Source organism: Taudactylus pleione, unplaced genomic scaffold, assembly GCF_031769625.1.
Source record: "Taudactylus pleione unplaced genomic scaffold, aTauple2 ptg000038l, whole genome shotgun sequence".
Classification (NCBI taxonomy): domain Eukaryota; kingdom Metazoa; phylum Chordata; class Amphibia; order Anura; family Myobatrachidae; genus Taudactylus; species Taudactylus pleione.
The window spans coordinates 9,154,456-9,176,597 of NW_028284440.1; the positions used below are offsets into that span (position 1 = coordinate 9,154,456).

Consider the following 22,142-nt stretch of genomic DNA (forward strand, 5'->3'; position numbering starts at 1 on the left):
ATCACTCATCCCATTTCTATAGCACAGTGTTACCAGTTTTACATATCATGTATTTAGAATATGCATAAAGCATAGTTATATGCTATATAAAAATATTACAGCAAAAATCTTATTATAAGTACCTTAGCAGGAGATTTTTTGGATGGGAGATCAGTTTGACCTCTAGGAGTGGCAGCTACTCCTTTTATCTCCAAATTCATCTTGAAATGTACTGAAATAAAACAAAATAAATATCATTAGCATACATTAATATATGTCGTATAGCATTAAAGGATTCAAGAAAGGTCATTTGTACTGTTATTTAAAAATGTTTTAAAAGGAAATACAAACTTTCTTGTTATTTTGTACCACTTTTCTCAACGGGATGTAGTTAATATCCCGACGATCGGGATACCGGCTGTCGGAATGACTGGGGATGCCGCCACTGAAATCCCGGCAGCCGGCATCCCGATCGTAAGAAGATCAGAGCAAGGTAAGTATCAGCTGCTGGGAGGGGGGAGGTTAGGGTTAGGCACTTAGGGGGAGGGTTAGGTTTAGGCATTTACCGGAGGGTTAGCGTGCGGGGTAGGGAGGGTTAGGATGAGGGTACAAAAAAAGAGGGTTAGAGTGTAAATAGGACAGGGGAACATTATACCGTTCCCCCATCGCAATGCCGCTCTCAGTGTATTGACAGCTGGCATCTCCTCTGTCTGTATTTCATACCGATTCCTTCCCAACTACTAGTTAAATGTTGAGCCTTTCCCTGGGACTCCCAATGTTGACAAATAAAATAATAAATGGTGACCAGTCATAATGGACATATGTCGGAATGTCATACTTCAGACAGATAAAATAATAAATAATAATGACCAGTCATAATGGCTAAATGTACAAGTGTCCCACTGAGGGAAGAGAACTGTGCATGCACCAACAGTGATCCTGAATGTTAGCCATATTGCCCTAATTGTCATATCAAGATATGTGTAGAACAGGGGTAGGCAACCAGTGGTACTCCAGCTGCTGTGGAACTACACATGTCAGCATGCCTTCCAACAGATTTGCTGTCAGGGCATGCTAAAACTGTGCAGGGTATGCTGGCATGTGTAGTTCTACAACAGCTGGACTGCCACACATTTCCTACTGAGGGAAGAGCACTGCGCATACAATGATCCTGTCATGTCACCATACAGTTATATTTTTCTAAATGTCAAATAATAAAAATCATTGCCCCCCTGCTAGTGAAATATGCACTGACTAACTGCGTGCCCATCATGTGCCACACCACAAATCAATTGTAGAGACTGTTGCGCTAAACCCCATCACAATGACGCTAAGCCCCTTCATAGTTGCGATAAATAAATGTATGTAGACCCTGCCTATATTTTGACTGCATGTTAAATGAGGTGCTGTTACCAGTATTGATATAGTCAAAATGTCTACATGCCTATATTTTAACTGCAGGTTAAACCATAGGGCAGATTCAGATAGTTGTGGGACTTACCGTGTGGCTGCAGCTCTGCCCTTAGCTATTCAATTACTGTGACTACCCCGTGCAAATTATTCATTGTAGCTTCAGGAGCTGTGAAGAAAAATATGCGCTAAGTGTACCCTCTGGGGCTTACTGCATGGGTTAAGTCCACAGCTCCAGATGCTTAACCACTTAACCCGGGATCGATGAGTTAAAGAGCTTTAGCTTACCCATACTTGCCTACCCTACTGATTCAGCCGGGAGCCTCCCAACCCCCCAGAAAGGCAGGAAAGCCTCCAGGCGGCCGCAGGCCCCCACCCCCTCACAATTACCTGAAAGTAATGCAATTCACTCTGAATCTTGTAATTCTGGCCCCACCTCCTGCTTAACAATGCCTGTAATATAGGCATTGTGTAGCGGGGACGGGGCCAAAATGACGAGATCGCGTGGCCCCGTCCCGTCCACAAACGTCCGTCATCTGTGTATCCATACCTTCTTGTGCCGGCCACGCCCCCCTGCCCTGCCGACCAGAAAGTCGGCAACCATGAGCTTACCGCATGTGCAAGTTGCAAAGGATTTGAATAGATCCGGGTGTTAAACCCAGGTGCTAAAGTCATTCAATAAAGCTGGGTACACACCTAGCTATATATATATATATATATATATATATATATATATATATATGCAGATCAAGTGATCTGCAGATGACAGTTGTTTATACACACTGAACAACCATCATCTTCATTCTGTCAGCGGGTCCCGCTGGCCGTGGTCTTGCAGCTAATTGAATCTGCCCCTATGTGCAGTTACCTATATATTGAATGTCGACATTTCAACATGGTTAAAATGTCAACATATAAAATCTAGGTACAATATGTCAACATGGCTCTTACTGGTACCTCCTAACTTTAGTACTAGGTTGATATTAACATAATGTATGTCTATTAATGGCATTTTTGCTTTTACACACATTTCAGATAATAATGAAAGTCATTATACTTTTTTTTTTGATCGTGATAAAAAGTTACTATTTTCAAAGAATGTCTATAATAAGTATGATGTCATACCTATTGTAAAGATGTCTATATTACTGGCAGACACATTTTAAAAATTGTCAAGGTGAAGTATTTTCTTTTTTTACTTTTGATAGAGAGGAGGAAATCTGGAAAACATGCACTGTTACGCATCTGATTTGTATAAAAAAAAAAGTTTACCTTTATAGTGTTTTTGTGATCATATACAATGTTAAGGGTTTAGTTATGCCATATTTAAAATGTGATTTTTATCTTTCATAAGTCCTATACTTTTTATCGATTATAAAATTTTAGTTGCAAAATAATGTATGCATTTTTTAGTGGCCCAAACAAAAAAAAACACTGACTCCAGCCGGAGCTAGAGTGAACACTACACTACTGTACCCATACCCCCCCTAACTCTGCTCTTAATACAATACCCTTTACCCTCTAACCCCTCCACACCCAATACTGTATCCTTACACCCCTAACCCTGCACTCAATACTGTATCCTTACAGCTCTAACCCTGCACCCAATACTGTATCTTTACAGCCCTAACCCTGCAACCAATACTGTATCCTTACAGCCCTAACCCTGCACCCAATAATGTATCCTTACAGCTGTAACCTAGCAACCAATACTGTATCCTTACAGCCCTAACCCTGCAACCAATACTGTATCCTTAAACCCCTAACCCTGCACCCAAAACTGTATCCTTACACCGATAACCTAAATTATTTTGCTGGTGGCTGCTGTTTATTCAAAGGAGTATAAATTTGTGGGAACATTTTATATATCCTTATTACATTCATCATGGGGAAGGGCCCGCGTGACGGCTGAGGACAGCGATGGGACTGCAGTCGGCATGTGTCTACCTCCAGCATCTTCACAGTAGATTTGCCACCATGGGGTATATTTATTAAAGTTTCTGCTGGACATATGGGACTGGAGGAGCTTGCTTGTGGAGCAAATTATTGATGGGGGAATCCAGCTAGTCTGCGATATCCTAACCCTGTCGGGATGCCGGCGTCAGAATTCTGACTGCCGGGATCCCTAGCTCCGGCATCCCGTACCTAACCCTATTTAATTTTTTTTTTTCCTTCAGTGGTGTAGCAGGTAAAGCTGGGTACACACCTATACAATCCATGGGTCGATCAAACAGGCCGATGATTGCATAGGTGTGTATGCAGCACCGTTAGCTGGTAAATGGCTTATAACACTCCTGCAACGGCCGGGATCGGGAGGTAACAACATATGTGCTGTTTAATATCTATCGGCCCAACCTCCAGATCCCATAGAAGCCTGTACACACTGAGCCATTTCTAGCACAGTGTGTTCAGGGCTCGCAAGGGGCTCACAAGGGATCAAGCCTGGTGCGCACTGCTCAGATCCCCAATCAGCCGGAGATTGCAAAGCTGTGTACAGTAACAGTTTAAGACAAAATAATTTTACGTTACTACTTGTAATGTGAATTCTATCTGGGGACTCGGTTTCCAGAAAGGTGAAGGGTTACATTGTTTATGTCACTTGCATGTATCATGATAATTACAATGTTCCACATAAGATGCTGCTCGGTGACAAAATCTGAATCAGTGTTGAGGCCAAATTGGGTTACTTTATAAAACTTCTTTACATTTTCTTTGTGCAAACTGGAAGCAATTATCGGTCACTCAGGTTTTGCACAGAGCAATAATGTAGCCTCAACAATGTCCTGGGGGCATATGTAATAGCCTGAGCAAGTTTCTGGCTAGTCTGCCTGATTTTTTAAAATTATTTTTAAAGTTTTGCCTTTTAAATGATGCTTCCATCACGCAGGATATTACATTTACTCCCTGGTGTTTGAGAAAAACAGCAAGTATTGTCCCCTGCACAAACAGGATGTAGGCATAATCCTGACAGTCGGCATAGGCAAACGTACATCTATGTCCAGGGCAGTGCTAGGTACTTCTGCTGCTCCTTGAAGACTCCCGAACTTGCTCCAATGCTCAGGAATGGTGCCCACATCTGAAAAAAAACATTCTGCTCAGACAGGATGGACCTACTGCCACATCTAATGGCTTACTGTGATCGCTGGTCCTGTATATGCTGAAATTATGACACACAATACACTTTGTATGCAACATATTAAAGCTGGATAAGTGCTAATTATGCCCTCTTCATGGACTGGCCACACTCGCTCTAAAATCAAGCATTTGGAAACCCCCCTCTAGAAATCCTGTGTTTGCCACTGGTCGGGATGCCAGCGTTTAGAATGTCGGCGCCGGAATCCTGACACCTGTCAGAATGTCGGCGCCGGCATCCCTACAGTAAGTACTGGGGTTAGGGGGAGGGGATAGGGTTAGGCACTAAGGGGGAAAAATTAGGCATTAGGGGGATATCTTAGGTTTAGGCACTAGGGGGTGGGTTAGGATTAGGCAACGGGGAAGGAGAGTTGGGGTTAGGGGAAGGAAGAAGGGGAGGGGTAGGATACTGACCGACATGTGTCGATATCCTAACCCTGTCGGGATGCTGGCGCCAGGATTCTAACCACCGGGATCCTGAGCGCCGGCATCCTGTACCCAACCCGCACCAAACACAGACAGTCAAGATCAATGTAACATATGTAATTGACAGCAAATAAACATGATGTATGCTAATGTTACTGAGCTACAGATAGGTATTATCCTTTCTTTTTTGAGAATGTTGGTATTATTATTATTATTGCTACTTCTGTAGATATATAGGGACGAATTATATTATCAATGAGTTCCGTAAATGTTAATGTGCGTCAACTTAACGCGCATATTCCGCTGTACTTACAGCATGAGGTTCCCGCAATCTGCTGTATTTAATTGAAAATAGCACCTCTCTGGGTTGTGGCAATGCTGGTAACTGTACATGGTATAACTAGTGATAAGTGCATGAAAAAGTGGGGTAATCACCTCAAACCCCCAAAAAGTGAGAAATAAGATGCAGGGTAGTACAGAAAGCTGTCAGTAGACAAAACTATTTGAGATTTTTAAAAAGGCTGATTTTTGCATTTATTACCAGTGGAAAAATGATAGTAAGCAAAGTGTTTTCAGCAAATTAAACTTCCACATACATGTCCAACAAAATAATTCCATTTGCGAGCATTTTAGTGAAAATGACGTCTATTGACCAGATTTTACTATCTAAATGCCTCTCAAGTGCATTATTATTAATGGGGGGTGTACCATAGGTTCTGCAGCAAGTTCCAACGTTTTTACTGTAAAATAAAAAAAAATCCAAACTTTGCAGCCACCCAGGAGGTGCGAACTGAAAGCCGCATTAACTGCAATTGCCCATTGACAGCCGTGTTAAATAAATGTGGGTTTTTTATTGAATAGCAAAAAATTTGCGCATGTGAGTTTTTGACCCGCATAAGCTTACAGCAGTTAATAGAATTCGGCCTATAGTGTGATACAAAACTGTCAACCTTTCATGTAAAATAAATGCAATGCTTCCTGGTTATACCAACTTGTTATAGTGACATCTCCACCACCAAACAAATGATCTGCACAAAACTGCTTTATATTATATTCCATTACATGTCTCCCTCTTTATAACAACACCCAGGTGCCAGTGTACTGGCACCTGGGCAATATTAAGGTGTTATTATAAATAGGGAGACATGTAATAGAACCTGTGTTGGTGGTCCTTTCCTGTACTGGCACCTGGGTAATATTAGTTCTATTACATGTCTCCCTCTTTATAACAACACCTTAATATTACCCAGGTGCCAGTACAGGAAAGGACCACCTACACATTTTTTTTTTTACAAAAGCTGCACAAAGGATGGTGCTGAAAACCCCAGCAGGATGCACTACTCAACTCAGCAGAGCATTTGCATCGGTGATCGGCTCCTTTGCTAGACTGCCCGCTATCCCAGCGACTGCACACAGCACAGTAAACCGGTCAGGCGGATCATGGACTCACCCGGTCCCCGGACGTGCTCTGATAACTATTACTGCCACTAGGAGCAGGAAAGAAGCAGCAGCTGCGACTGGCGGAAGTCATACGCCGCAGGGTAGTGAGTAACCATGGCGACCACCATGCAGCATATGATGTGTGTTTGCGTTCCTTGGTGGAGCGCACACCATGCTGCAGCGCAGATTGGCCGCCTGCTACTACGTCACGGTAAACGCTGTCTCAATCTGATGCCATGTTACATGTGCCGCCGGGGTTACTAGGCGGGCGGTCTGTGCGGGAATGTGTACTACGGTGTGTCCTACTGAGTGCCTGCCAGATCACGGAGGGAGAATAGTAATACCCTACGCCTGGCCCGTCTGCCCTCTGCATCCTCCACACGTCACTCCGGGGGCGCAGCCAACCAGTGACAGGGAGCTATGGGAGAGATCACACCCATGTGTGGGCAGCGGGTAGGAGGAGTTGCAGTGTCAGTAAGGCACGGCGGCGGGCGCAGACATCATGGTGCTCTCAGGCTCCCAGTACCTGATGCTGACCGTGTCCCTGTCGCTGTTCGCTTGCTTTCTCTTGCCCAGAATGTTTGGAGGCGGCGCTGTACGGGACACCAGCAAGCGGGACCCCCGGAGGATGCCTCCCCCTATGCACGGCCGCTCACACAGAGGAGGTATCCCGTGCATTTGTTGTTGCTATACTCTGCACTATATCTAAAGATGGGTAGTGTCTAGATTCCCTTCTGGTCTGACTGTAACTACTCCATGCAGCTAGTTATGTGAGGCAATGGAACCCATTTCTGTGTATGCATTTGTACAGTAAGGGCAGCCAGTAATCGAAATGTGCATTACAGTTGCAGCTCCTATTATATGAAACTTTATGCTACATTACATCGAGGAACTTTGCATTCTTCATTGACTGGTTTTTTTTACATGACTTGGTGGTGTTATTAATGAGTTTTCAATGCTAAGTTCTACTGGCACGAAGTCACATCAAAGTCACCATTTAAAATGTTCTAATAATTAAAATGTGTTTTGCTTAAAATGTAGACATCATCAATGTCGATACCTGCACAATGTCGACATTTTCTGTTAGGGACAGAATTTCAGCAAAAACTGTAGGCCTACTGTATGTTGACTTCTGGAATCAGTGTTTACATAACATCATTATAAACATTGTGACATGTTCACTCTTCAAATTGCTACAGATTCCCCATATACTACATCTGATTTGAATGCCTTATCCTTACCCACAAAACTCAACTACATCAACCACGTTCGATCAAACTCGCCCACAGCCTTTAAGTGTTTAAACGTTCTTTGAAAAGTCACTTCTTTAATAGACCTACTCCAGCCTATGTGACCAAGCTTGGTATACCCTCAATACTACCCCAAAATCCATTCTGAACTACAGTACTCTCACTCTTCTTGTGTCCGCTCTACACTTTTAGCTGCTAAATTGTAAGGTTTTTCATGAGCTGTGCACTGCCTACCATTTTCTTTATTGCATTTTATTTTATTGTTTGTTTTATGTTTGCTCTTTTTTGCCTTAGAGATCAATGGCAATAATAACAATATGCAGCAAACTTAATGCAAGTACTTTTTTATTTATTAATAAAGTGCTTACTTGGCTCATACATTATTTTTTATTACTTTTTTTTAAGCTTTTAATTGTATATTTTGTATTTAGTTGCAAGCACTAATTTCAGAAGCTTTTTCCAACAATGGTTTACTTGTAAAACCGGCTTCTATTTTTGTTTTCCACCTGTTCCTGGAAAAGGCACAGTCCATTCTACAATACATTGACTGTATTGATTAGATGTGCTGAAGAGATAGCTCATTGGCATTGTCAAGGAGCATGTACGTTAATGTATATTTGTTATTCTGGCTCCGTTTGTAGAACTGGAAATGAATGCTGATAAATAGAAAGCTTTTAACCTATTGCATACGGTTCCTATCGCTACAAACGTTAATGGAAATGGATGGTGGAAGATTTTACATGCACCACTCGGACTTTGTTACAAAAAAATCAATGTTGTCTTTCTTTTTTTTTATTTTATTTTTTATATAAATTCTAAAACAGATTTAAACCTTTTCAGCTTTACTTCTGCAAGACATAACACAATTATCATTATTGAACATTACTCTGAAATGCATTCAGCCATCTCTATTTTCAAAGGTGGAAAAAATTGCTGAGCTCCTGTAGACATTTCACAGAACCTGTTCTGGTGCTCATACAACATTCTTTCCAATGTATGCGTGCGATGTGAAATGCAGATTGTAATGTCTAGAGACTTCTGTCTTTCTGTATTAAAAACAACCTGAGCCGATATCCAATTAGCAGTGGTAAATGACCATTGCTTATGGATCCCCCTGGGGCTAGCCAATTAACCCCCGACGACAGCTCTTACCTGATGTGTCCCAAATAATAATCCTGATAAAGTGCCGTGTTTTCGTCTCTGCAATGGCGACAAAAACACAAGTTCACGCACCTATCACAGATCCTGTTTGTTTTCGGCCGAATAATCCTATTTGATCAGCCGATCAAATGGGATACTGTGATATTAGAAATCGCAGAGAAACAGAAATTATCAGCAAGAATCCCCATTTTTCGCTCCCTAAAATATACCTGTTTTAATTGGATACAGGCACTGATTGGTTAGGGTACAATATGAACTAGCTTAGCTTGGTTTTGTAATAATCACTGTATAGCAATGGTGGGGAACCTTTTTTCTGTTGAGGGCCATTTTGATATATATATTTTATTATTTATTAACAGTTTCTTATATAGCGCAGCATATTCCGTTGCGCTTTACAATTGGAACATTAGTAGAACAAAACTGGGTAATAACAGTCAGATATATAGGTAGGAAGGCCCTGCTCGCAAGCTTACAATCTATCATTCACGGGTCCGGTGCAGGCCGCGGTCCCTCAATGTGACGTCACACGGGCGGGGCCACAATCGCCGTTGATTACGGCAATACCCAGAGCATACTGAGGATGCTCCGGGGAGGTGTAAGGGCAGCGTTGTGACCGTCAAAAGGGTCCTAAGGTTGCTCCTGGACGGCACTGCTACATAGATTCTGACTGCTGGGTGCCATTCTGGGCACCTTGCTAGCCAGGTGAGTCTAGCAGAAAAAAGCTCTGAGGGCCAGACCAAATGATTCCCCAGGCCTTATACGGCCCCAGGGCTTGAGGTTCCCCATCCCTGCTGTATAGCAAAAAATATATCTAAGTAGTTAGTGGGTAATTACTGCTCGTAGCAGCGTGGGTTGTTCAATTACAATAACACATCTCTATGCAAGTGAATGTGTTTGATAACCAGCTCCTGTGTTTTTAATTGAATTCTTCAGTAATACACTATCATTCTATTTTATTGAGTCACTTTGTACACCAGCACAGTGAGTCACATTTATTTGTTACTGTTTGTATTTTTGTTTGCACACATTGTAAGGGTAATAGCAAATCTTAGGGGCATATTCAATTGGAACTGAGGTTTCAACAGCAAAAAACCTTGCAGACTTTGGAGGCGAGCTTGGATTTCCGTGGGTATGCGTGCTCCCGATACCCGTGGTATCCAATTTTTTTTTTTTTAAATGTGCACACAGGGGAAAAAAAAAAAAAATAAGAGATACTTACTGGTCCAGTGGCTTTCGGTCATCTTCCCTCCATCTTTGCACTGGGGAGGGGACTGCTGGGAGATGTAGTTCTCCCTGCTGCTAAGCTAATTGGAAACTTTCAATTGCTTAATTAGTCATTAAGGGGGAAGGGTGCCACAGGGGCCCCAGATCAATTCCAGACCATTTTTCCTAAAAATAAGCATTTTAGAAAAAATTGGTCGTGTTCTGGGGCTGCGAGGGAAAAAAAACCTCACGACACTCAAAAAATGAAAAACCCTGCACCTAATTAAATAGCAATAATCCTGCACGTGCAGGAAAAATCAGCAGGTGCAGGATTTTTGCTATTCTCACACCTAAATGAATATGCCCCAAGTGTTAATTCTAGCATCTTGCACCTGTAACAACCCATGCAGTTATTTTTTCCTGCCTGGGGTGTCACTCTGGTGCTTCTAGCACACGCTAGTCTTTATCTCTGCACTTTGTTGCATCAACTGAGTGTGCTAGAAGCACCAGAGCAGAGAGCAACGCCCCAGACAGGAAAGTGGAACTGCACGGGTTGTGACAGGTAGAGGGTACTAGAATAAACACTAAGGGGTATATTTTCTAAAATGCAGGTTTGTAGAAGTAGAGTTGTTGCCCATAGCAACCAATCAGAGTCTAGCTATTATCTTCTAGAAGGTGCTAGATAAATAAGTCAAAACTGGTTGCTATGGGCAACAACTCCACTTCTAAAAACCTGCATTTTACTAAATATACCCCTGTCTGTGTTTCACTGCTGCAGGTTACCTTGCGGTTTCTCATTATTGTCTTTTTTGACTTGTTCTAGAGACTCATAATAAAAATCATATGCATGGAGGAGGATCAGAAAACAGATACCCTAACCATGATCAGGTAAAGGGTGCAATTGAACAAGAACTGAAGAATGAAAACTTGGGGAATGGTCGAAGCATAGCCTTTACATTAATGCCAATTTATGCCGTTGGGGTGGCTCTCTTTGCAGCATACAAGTTTACAAAAGTAAGTAAAAACAAAACTTGAACAGTTATCTCTATTAATGCTTCTAATTACTCAAGGTGTCTGAAAAATATTGGCAAGCAGATAGTGACTAGGATGTGACTGCACATTTTTGGTGTATTCATTATTCCTGCAAGACCTATGGAAAGGAATGCTAATGCACTGCCTACTGAGTCTACCATACCTAATAACTCTTCTGAATGTACAGTTGTTGACATGTGCCATATTTCTTACCAGCAGCTCCTTTCCCCAATTTTCGCTGTAATAAGTAAGTTTTCAGTGATATATACACATGCAAAAACATTTGCCAAATTAGCAATCTAAAACAACTAAATAATTAGGGCTCCATTTAAAAATACATTTCCGTAGTTAGTGACAAATACCAAATGACTTTGCATAGTATCGTTGCAAAAATTTGTATTGTTTCAAGTAGACTCACCTCTTCTAAGAGGTGTCCTTAAAGGGTCTCCTCAGCAAAGCACTGAATCCATATGCGGCAGACGGACGATAAAGAACAGGGTAGGATGGCTTGTGAAGATGCTTTTGAACATACGCAGAAGCGCAATGGCAGAGAAAAGTTATCTGAATTTGTGTTGTGTGTGTGTGTGTCTACACACACAGAAATCTAGGCTTTATTAAATAATTTTGAACAACAAATATGAGTTTATTATTAATATGAATTCTCTCAATACTGTTATTATACGAGGGTTGTCAATAAATAAGGTAACTGCGTACATTTATTCAACTGGTACATATACGTTTAATCAATAGTATGGATTTGGTACAGATTATTTTTCCACATAGTCCCCATACTTGGCCAGTGACTGCAAAATACGCGCTGTACCACGTATTTACACGCTACAGCAAAAGAGGGACTCGCTTTTTAAAAATGAGCGGGTCCTGCAAGACGCGCTCTGTGCACAACGCAGCAGTCAGCCCATTAACTTACCCAGCATCTCCCCATCCAATCAGCGCGGGCGGCAGCAATCCTCGCAAATGAGGACGAAGATCTGTCTCCATTAGATGCCCACCCAGGCCCCAGCTTGCCGCCCGCTATCTATTGGATGACACAGCAGGCGCCGAGCACCACGTTCTGCTGCCAGTGTACCGGCAGGGGAGTCGGCCCGGGTACCGTAGAATGCAGTGAAGTTCCTTTCAAACCGGCGTCCGATGCCAGGAGAAGGATATGGAGTTTCCTCCTGCGGTTAAACAAACTATCCGCTACAGCAAGATGACAGCAGAGCTGCGCACGTCCGGGGGGAGATTATAGGTAGGGAAAACCCCCTCGGCTCCGGGAGTGACACCGCGCCCCCTGCGGCTGCACTGCTGTAAAAGTGCTCGCAGTGGCTGGAAACCAGCTCCGGCCCTGGGATTAGTTCTTCAACCCCAGCATCTTGGAGAGACAAGTGGCTGGGACCCCTCCCACAAGCGGCATCTCCAGCACCAGCGGAGACTTCTGTGAGTTGCTTCGGTACCCGACGTGAACACTTTTTTTCCTGTACCCCGGTTGCTCATGAACGATATGCATAGTACTCACTAAGTTCATCAGCAATATCACTAACTCAAATGCATCTGTCCTCCTAAACCAGACCTTTAATGTTGCACAAATTGTCATCTGTGGTGGACATGCTTGGCTGGCCAAATCACTGCTCATCTTGAATGTCTGTCCTGCCGTTATCAAAGACAGTGCACCAAACCTGCTTCCGTGACATGACGTTATCGCCAGACACCTCGACAAGTTGGCAATGAATATCAGCTGCTGATGTGCCCTTTAGACGCAGAAATCTCATCACACTAGGAACCTCAATGTTTCTGCCAGTCCTGCCATCTTACAACTGATGTTGGGACAGTATGACTAATATGCAGTCTTATGGCCCTGAGGGGAGGCAGTGGTCTACCTGCTCTGTCCTGGTGGGAAAATTAGAATGATATAGAGAACATTACACACGTGAGAGGTCTTGTTACCTCACTTATTGAACCACCCTCGTATAATTTAACAGCTATCCTATGATGTTTCTATATGACCTTTCAATTAATTAATTTAGGGCATTACAGAGCAAATTATATTATTCTATTTATTATATACTCACTATTATGTACTTGTAATGACCAGATACATACCTATGACAGTGGCTGTTATGATAAAGGAGGAGGAACTACTTGCTAGATCGGGAGGCAGCAGGGTCTGATTATGCAATCCACAGATGGTGTTAGGATTTGACTCTAATATCCGGTGAGCGAACTAACTATAACTTCAGGATTGTATTTCAGAATCAAACACAAGAGGCTCTGCTATTCAATCCACATGTAGGGGAAGTTCAATCAAATTAGTTGCACTCTTATCCTGTCTTAAATAGGATGAATCTAGAGCAAACAAATCACAAAGATTGACAGTACACAAGTGAGGCTTCTATCCATCCATTCTCTGTTTATCCAGCAGGTAAATGAGCAGATAGAAAATTGCTAAGGTTGATTACCACCCATTGGCTTCAATAATCGACCAACACAAGTCCCAATCCAGTTAGGTATAATAGAGTGCTATGTAATACAATGTCAAGTCCTTCTATTCTGCTCTGTGGGTGGCCCTCCGTTAGTATCTGTAGTGATCATTCTAGGTCCAGATGAGGCAGGGCGCAGGACCTTAAAAAGGGCACTAGCACGCAAGACCAAAAAGTTGGCCTGGTCACGATAAAAAGGGGCATGTCCTTAAGACACACCCCCTTTCCGTCACTCTTGGGGACGTGCCCAGCACTTACAGACATGCTGGGCTGCCCCCATGCTGTCTGCTCACTGTGAAATTTGCTGTGCGCATGCACCACAACTTTTCCCACTCGCGGGACATTGCGGCCTGTGGGTGGGGACAGCACCATTAAGGCTGTTTCGGCAAAGTGCATTTTGCCATTTTGAAATCGGGCAATACCCTGCTAAAACAGGCTAGCAGGAACACTATGGGCCTGATTCAGAGCTGAACGCTCTGACCAGAGCGCCCGCTCTGAATCAGGGCCCTCCTACCTTTTTTTTGGGGCGTCCTCATGGACGCTCGCATAGCTGTGGGTTACCACCCACAGCTATAGCGAGCGTCCATGATGATGGTCTTGACCATCGCGACCATCGGGCTTGCGACGAGACCCTGCGGTAGGGTCTCGCTGCCGCAAGCCTAGGAGTGATTTTGGCTCTGAGCCAAAATCACTGCCACTGACATCACTAGTGATGTCAGTGGGGCCAGCTTGAGACTGTAGGCGTTCCCATGGGAACGCCTCCGTCTGGCAGCCACGCCCAACAAAGGGGGCGTGCTGTCAATCAACATCGACAGCACGCCCCCTTTGGTGCGAGACCCGGAGTGATGGAGAGCCCGTCGCACGCCGGGTCTCGCGCAAGCGCACGACGGAGCTCCCTCCATCGTGCGCATGCGCAGTGGGGGAACATCGACCCGCTTGCGAGCGTACTGCCGCTCACGAGCGGGTCTGAATGACCCCCTATGTCCATTCATACTCTATTATCACAGCACTCATTTAGCAGCAGTAATAGCGTCCTGTTTTGTCTGACTCGGCAAACTTTGTCAGACACTGACTCCCAAGTTGCAGGTATAGGATTAAATAGTCTTTTTTGAATGCTGTCTTATTTTTTTTAATTGGATCCTCAATTATCCATGCAATCTTGTGTACTTCTTCTAAAGTGACACATACCTTGGTAAAGATGATGTTCATTAAGAATATTTATACAATTCTGATACACATAAATATGTATTCCATAATTCCCGATCAGCCATAACATTAAACCATCTGCCTAATATTGTGTAGGTCCCCCTCGTGTCGTCAAAACAGCTTGTTGTGTCATGGACTCCACAAGATAAAGGCAGCATTCTCCACAGGATAAATTTCAGAGGTGCTCCCCACTGCTTTTTTTTTTTACATGACACCAGGCACTATGCTGCTCCAGGGTTCAGACGGACAAAATCAGAGTCGCGCTGTTTTTACTTTACTGTGACAGGTACAGATAAAGAGATCCTTCCCCCTCCTCTAAGAGGCAGGGAATGGTTTCGACAGCGGAAACATTGCAGAGAGGGTAGGATTGAGAGTGCAGACGTGCACAGAGTCTCTGCGTGCATTGCTGGACACCATTATATCTGTGTCCAGCCAGCAAGTGGGCAATATCTGCACAAGTCTTGTATAATGTATTAATTTTTTTTTTATTTAAAATTGTTAATCTCAAGTTCAAATCAGTATAAGGATTTCAACATTTTGGAATATTGTGAAGTATTACCTTGTCTCCATTCGACGACTATTTATTCAACACTTTTTAAACAGCTGGCAAACTTTTCTGGGGAGACACTGGAAGGTGGTATGTGGTACCAAGACGTTAGCAGATCTTTTAAGTCCTGTAAGTTGTGATGTGGGGCCTCCATGGCTCGGAGTTGTTTTTCCAGCACATCCCACAGATGCTGGATCAGATTGAGATTTGGGGAATTTAGAGGCCAGGTCAACACCTTGGACTCTTTGTCATGTTCCTCAAACCATTCCTGAACAATTTTGTAGTGTGGCAAGGCGCATTATTCTTCTTAAAGAATAACATGCCATGACTTGGTCTGCAACAATATTTAGGTAGGTGGTACGTGTCATCCTTGTGAATGCCAGGACCCAAGGTTTCACAACAACATTACCCAGAGCATCACACTGCCTCTGCCGGCTTGCCTTCTTCCCATAGTGTATCCTGGTGCCATCTCTTCCCCACGTTAACGATGCACACGCACCCGGCAGTCCACATGATATAAAAGAAAACGTGATTCACCAAATCAGGCCACCTTCTTCCATTACTCCATGGTCCAGCAGTGATCGCAAATACGTGCTATAGCACATATTTAACCCGGTATTAAGGATCGGGGACTCACTTAAAAAAATGTTTAGGGATTGGCCACTGCACAGTGCGTCTCCAGGGACACGGTCCAGCCACCCCACACACATGACTTACCGCACCGCTGTTCAAATAGGCGCCGTTCATGAGCCAATCTGAGATTGTGGACAATCAGCAGCAGCTGCCGGTTCGCGAGTTCCAATTGGCTCGCGCACAGCGCCAGATATGTATGACTGCAGCACAATTTTCATGCAAGGGCTGCACTGAGTGCCGGGCTGGTGCGGCTGCCTGCTGAAGCGGGCGTGGGGGGTCAGGCAGCAGGTGAGGGCTAATAGGGGGACACCATTAGATAAGAGGCTGCTGGGGAGGGGGATACATAATGTATAAGGGGCATTACTGAGTGGCATAAGGTGTAAAGAGCATTATTGTGTGGCATAAATATCTATAAGGGGCACTACTGACATGAATAAGGCCTACTATACAGTGAAAAGCTAAAACAGCCATCCCCATTTGTGGGCCGCAGTGACCGGCATGGCATGTATTCACACTGCAGGGAGATCTTAAGGGCATCCCAGCATCTCCGTGAGTGCTGGACATGCCCACTACAGTGATGATAAGGGGATGCATCTCAAGGACACACCCCCTTCTCTAAAAGTTAACCCCCCCCCCCTTTTCAGGTGTGGTCATTAGCACTGAGTACATTATATTGAAAATTGAGAAAAAAGTGCACTGCACGGGAATAGCGCCAGGTATCTCGCGCCATATGGAGCTAATAGGATAGGTGTATGAGGACACCTCTATGTTCATGTAAACTCCCACCTTTTTTCTTTTTCTTTTTTTCAGTCATGGAGTATATGTGCCTAGATGGAGTCTAGTATCTTTGACTCTAAAAAGAAGACCCCAAAAATGAAATAAAGATCAAACTTAAATTAAAAAGGTTTATATTATATATATATATATAATATATGAGTTGATATATGGTGTAATACTTTGATTGTGCGGGAGTTTACATAACTATATACATTCATATAACCACTAACCTTTTGGGTTTTCTTTCCCCTTTTGTAAATTGTTGGGTTTGGATAAATCCTATTTAAGATGGGATAAGATTCATGTCTAGTGAATAACGGAGTCTCACTTATGTCTGAATATTGACTAATAAATACGCTCCTATTGTTATGGATACTTTTTGTTTTACTGTGTTACTTTAATTACCTTTCATTTTATTAATAACATTTACATTTTTTTTATTGCCCAGTATCACTATAATGATCTTAATTTAACAAGCGCTCTAATCAATCAATGCAATCAGTGGCCACTAACTAAATGAACCATGTGAACAGTTGGCCCAGTGTATATGTTACCGTGATAGATTTCCCTTCTACTTAAAGCTTTGCTGAACCTAATATAAGAAATACTTTTTGTATTACTACTTTGTATTACATAGAATTATGTTGTCAACTTTTGAGACTGCCGGTGTCAGAGCCATTCTTAAGAATACTACCTATATATTCAGTTACAAGCTATTGCATAAGACGGAATCAAGATAGGATTTACAACTTTACCATATATAGTAGATATCTCACTAACTTTTTTTTCACATTCAGATGTATGCAAACTACTTATGTACAAAAAATGTAAAGATTTTAATCACTTGGCAGGCATGGTCGCTAAAGATGGACCAATTCCGGGTGGGCTTTCTCTGACACGGTCGCATCTCATGTGACCATGTCAGAGACATTGCCGGCAATTGGTGAAAGCTGATCCCCTTATGACCACCCCAACTGATCGGCACCCACAGGACAGTGACAGTCTGCATCAGGCTCTGCAGCACAGCCGTGCCTCCCCTCTCTCCCAGGCAGCACAGCCGTGCCTCCCCTCTCTCCCAGGCAGCACAGCCATGCCTCCCCTCTCTCCCAGGCAGCGCAGCCATGCCTCCCCTCTCTCCCAGGCAGCACAGCCATGCCTCCCCTCTCTCCCAGGCAGCGCAGCCATGCCTCCCCTCTCTCCCAGGCAGCACAGCCGTGCCTCCCCTCTCTCCCAGGCAGTGCAGCAGTAGCAGCAAAGATGGGAGATCTTCAGGATTGTCCACCCACTGCATGTGAAAACTGTTCTTGCATGACTGTAAAATTCTAGAAAAAGTAGCTTACACGACCCAGTCATGTGGCATTACAATGTAATGATATATCGCATCGCCATTCACACTACACAGTCAGCCGTACAACAGTGTAATATATTCTTACATGCTTCATGTATCATCACCACGTCGTCCGTGGAATCTTCCCATCTGATGTGCAGCACATAGATGGGACGATGCAACAAGCCAATTAATCAAACAATGAATTGGGTGGATTTGCCCATACACACTATATGATGGTCGTTGCGATCCGTTACGATGTATTGTGTACCCACCTTTACACAGTTTAGAAAAAAAGCTTATATTACACACAGTAGGGTTTTTTGTTTTTTACAAAAAATTTCCCCAAAATGGTTGGGTTTATTTTTATATGGGGGGGGAGGGGGGGTTATTTCAAATTGCATAAACCTTAGCTATTTAAACTTCATTCAGTACAATTTAGCAATCTGCATAGATATATTTTTTTAAATGATACCATATCATGTTTTAACTATTTACATGAGTTCATAATAAAAAAAGAAATTGACAATTTTGGGGACATTTAAAAAAAATATTAGTTAAGTGGTTAAAATAAAATAAATTTTAACATGTAAGCTATTAAACAAACATAACTCTTATCTTCTATCACTTGAAAGATGAAGTCAAAGGAGAACAGCAAATCAAAATCCTCTAATGAAGATGACAAGAAAGCAATGGAAACTGGTATTGTACAGTAAATTGTTTTAAATATAAATTTGTTTTTATTTACAATAAGTTCTACAAACAAAACTTTTTTATTTTTGTCTTACAATATGATTAGACCTCTTTTGAGCAGCATACTTTTTTTTTTTTAGTATAAGGGTCTAGTGCAGTTATGAGCAACAGGGGGATCTCCAAGCCTACAGCTGGGGTCCCCAGTGCCTTCCTGCTTTATGTGTCTCTGTTCTTTATTCTCAGCTCTGTATCCTGATTGCCCCTATTGAAAGCTGGACATTGGGTGAGGTTCCGTGGGTCCTAAAATAAAGAATAAGACCTTTCTTGGTACTATTATTTGCCCGGGACATCATTTCTTGACCTTCTCCTTACACACAACACTGGGAGGTCATGCAGCACCAACAGCACATCTGAGATCAGAGGAACATGCAGTCAGTACGGCATGGCTTCCCTCTTCCTAGGGAAAGAGCTGTTTGATGCCTGCTTACTTCATTAAAGTTAGGTCAAGAATTTGACGCAGTTACTCACCAGTGCACTACAAAGTTGTTTGTTTTTAAATTCTTTTTCCACTTGTGTGTGAACTGACGTTCTCTATCGGGCACATAAAAAAGAAGCACAACATTTTAACCGATGAAAAACTCTTTGCAGAAATGCATTGAGAATGTTCCAGCTTTTACTCAACTTTCTAACAATAGTGGACTAGCTGATCACCAAGAAGTCACATTTTGTTTTATACAGATGTGTCCTTATACATTATTGCTGCAGTCTTGCCAAACAGCCCTTCTCTGCGCCCCAGGTCCAGTGAGAGACTGCCTGAGCCAAGCCTCTTTCTTGCATCTTTTTTGCTTGAAAATGTGACTAAGTTGCATTTCGTGTGAAAAAGATGCTACACCGCTCGGTGTGGTTGACTCGCGCCAGGCATCTTGCTCCGCACAGTGTATTCAGGCTAGAGGGTATATTTACTAAGAATCGTGTCTGTCTGAGATTGAACATGCTGAGCATTGCTGGGACACGTGTGAGTTTTCCTCAATTAAACACACATTCTACTAAGAATCGTGTTTGACTGAACTGTGTTTTCCAATGGTGTATGCTTTCTTGTTTGATCATGTGCGAGTTCAGTCGTATTGATCTATACAGTGCTTCATTGTGTTGTTGGTGAAAGAAAGTGTTTAAAAATTTAGAAACAAAATGGTACAGGTGCCAGCTGCCTGCTGGCATTTGTGGTTATACATGTGCCGCAGGGCAGTGTTGCTGGAACCTATAGTCCCACTGTGAGGATTATTATTATTACTATATGTAACCCATTACCCCTGCACCCCTGCCTCCAGGGTTGTAGAGAAAAGCCCTTGGCTTTCATCCGAGGGGTGGTTATTCCTCAGGGTAAGGGAACCCATTTTTTTTCTACTTTAAAAGGATTGAGAGTTGCATTGTTTCGCATAGGGGCCCAGTCGTGGGAGTGGCCCACGTGACCAGCAGCGCTATACAGACTGGGGGCAGCAGCGCCTTCACCCACCACTCACACCTATGTCACTGTGTGACCTGTGCAGACTGCTATGTAGTCTCACATTCAAGTGAGCTCGGGCCCAAAGCACCTCTCCCCCCTCCCCTTACCGGCTGAGCACATGGTGCCACACCTGTCTCTTGCATTGATGAGGCCAATAAATTTTGTTTTTGTTATTGTTCACCTTTTACTTGCCGGATCAAGATGAAACAAAGTGCAGGTTATTTCCAGGAGTTTCCACTACAAAATATGCATACTTCATGAAAATCTGTTCAGCAGTCTTTGTGCCAACTTGGATAGACACAACGTTAATATATTAGTGTGTATATGTACATCGTGTGTGTGTGTGTGTGTGTGTGTGTATGTATATATATTAACGATACTTGATCAGAACCTCTATACACTCCTTCCTATACCTTCTAATATCCTGCCTATACCTTCTAAAGATGACGATAATTTGCGTACGCAGTCATACAGTAATTAAAGACTTAAGACCTGGAATCTGTGGTTCCAAAGCACAAGTATTATTCAAGTAAAAGTACAGTCAGTTACACGCTATTGATCCAGACACAATTCGGCGCAAAGGAATTATGCAGACCCAAATACAGTATACATACGCAGCGCTTCCGGACCAGATGTTAGGCATCAGCAAGAAACCCCTCGTCTATCAGCATTCAGCATGAAGACTAAAGACCAGTGGCGGGCTGGGCAGGGTGCCATGTGCCCCCCGGGCCGCAGCGTCATACGGGCCGCGGGCAGTCTGTGTCACTGTGACACAGACTGCACCGCGTGTGTAGCGCTGACCGGACGGAGTTCGGTCAGCGCTACACAGCACAAATACACAGCCGCCAGAGCCGGCAGCTGTGTGTTTGCTGTAATCAGCAGCCGCTGAGAGTCTGTCAGACTCTCATCGGCTGCTGCTGCTCCCACTGCGGGAGCCATCTTCCGGCTCCCGCAGTGGGTAATGGGGGAGACGTCATGAGTAATGACATCTCTCCCATGCAAAGCGGCCGGAGGAGCGGGAGTTTCAGGTAAGTGATTTATTTTTTTTTTTTTTATTAAGTCTCTCACTACTGGGGGCACTACCGGGGGGGTGGATTACTACTGGGGGCGGCACTACATGGGGGGGGGGGGAACTACTAGTAATGGGGGCACTACATGGGGGGGAACTACTAATGGGGGCACTACAAGGGGGGGGGACTACTACTACTACTGGGGGAACTACAAGGGGGGACTATTACTACTGGGGGCACTACAAAGGGGGGGACTACTACTACTGGGGGCACTACAAGGGGGGACTACTACTACTGGGGGCACTACAAGGGGGGGGCTACTACTACTGGGGGCACTACAAGGGGAGGGGACTACTACTAGGGGCACTGCATAGGGGGAGGGGACTACTACTAGGGACACTACATAAGGGGAGGGGACTACCACTGGGGGCACTGCATCGAGGGACCACTGCTGGGGGCTCTATATAAAGGACAATACTGGGGGTACTGCATAGGGGGGAGACTACAACTGGTGCCACTATTTAAGGGGCATTGCATAAGGGTTACCACTATTGGGGGCACTGCATGGGGAGTGGACTGCTACTGGGGGCACTAAATAAGGGGCACTGCATAGGGGGTACCACTATTGGGGGCACTATATAAGGGGCTTACTACTGGGGGCACAAGGGGCACTGCATAGGGGGGATCACTACTGGGGGCACTACTGGAGGCCTGCATAAGGGTGTTCTCTCCTGTGGCACACGGGGGCACTGCATATGGGCACTACGACAGGGGGCTGCCCCTAATCTTTATTTTTACCTTACATTAATCCCATATGGACCCACCTCCTCCCTGAAACATTTGAGGGGGGCGCCGTTGCACGCACATTCTTCGGGCACCCTGGCTACACGCTACTCTGCCAGGGCCGCCTGCATGCATTTGCCCCCCAGGCTAAA

General features: G+C 43.9%; 2 protein-coding genes across 6 annotated transcripts in view; one reads left to right on the forward strand and one right to left on the reverse strand.

Annotated features, from left to right (window-relative positions):
• CAPS2 (calcyphosine 2) overlaps nt 1–6,478 on the reverse strand; it is a 118,894-nt gene extending 112,416 nt beyond the window's left edge. For 3 of the 5 annotated variants that reach the window (XM_088452475.1, XM_088452472.1, XM_088452476.1), the window contains exons 1-3: nt 6,398–6,478; nt 4,380–4,465; nt 123–211 (exon numbers count right to left, since the gene is read on the reverse strand). In XM_088452475.1, the coding sequence (XP_088308601.1) occupies nt 123–200 (78 nt within the window). In that variant the 5' untranslated portion in view covers nt 201–211; nt 4,380–4,465; nt 6,398–6,478. The other 2 variants (XM_088452473.1, XM_088452474.1) reach the window with 2 other exon arrangements.
• Nucleotides 6,479–6,680: 202 nt separating this feature from the next.
• CCDC107 (coiled-coil domain containing 107) overlaps nt 6,681–22,142 on the forward strand; it is a 41,884-nt gene continuing 26,422 nt past the window's right edge. The window contains exons 1-3 of the mRNA XM_088452477.1: nt 6,681–7,052; nt 10,825–11,015; nt 18,636–18,702. Of these exons, the coding sequence (XP_088308603.1) occupies nt 6,890–7,052; nt 10,825–11,015; nt 18,636–18,702 (421 nt within the window). The 5' untranslated portion in view covers nt 6,681–6,889. The remainder of the gene's footprint in view (nt 7,053–10,824; nt 11,016–18,635; nt 18,703–22,142) is intronic.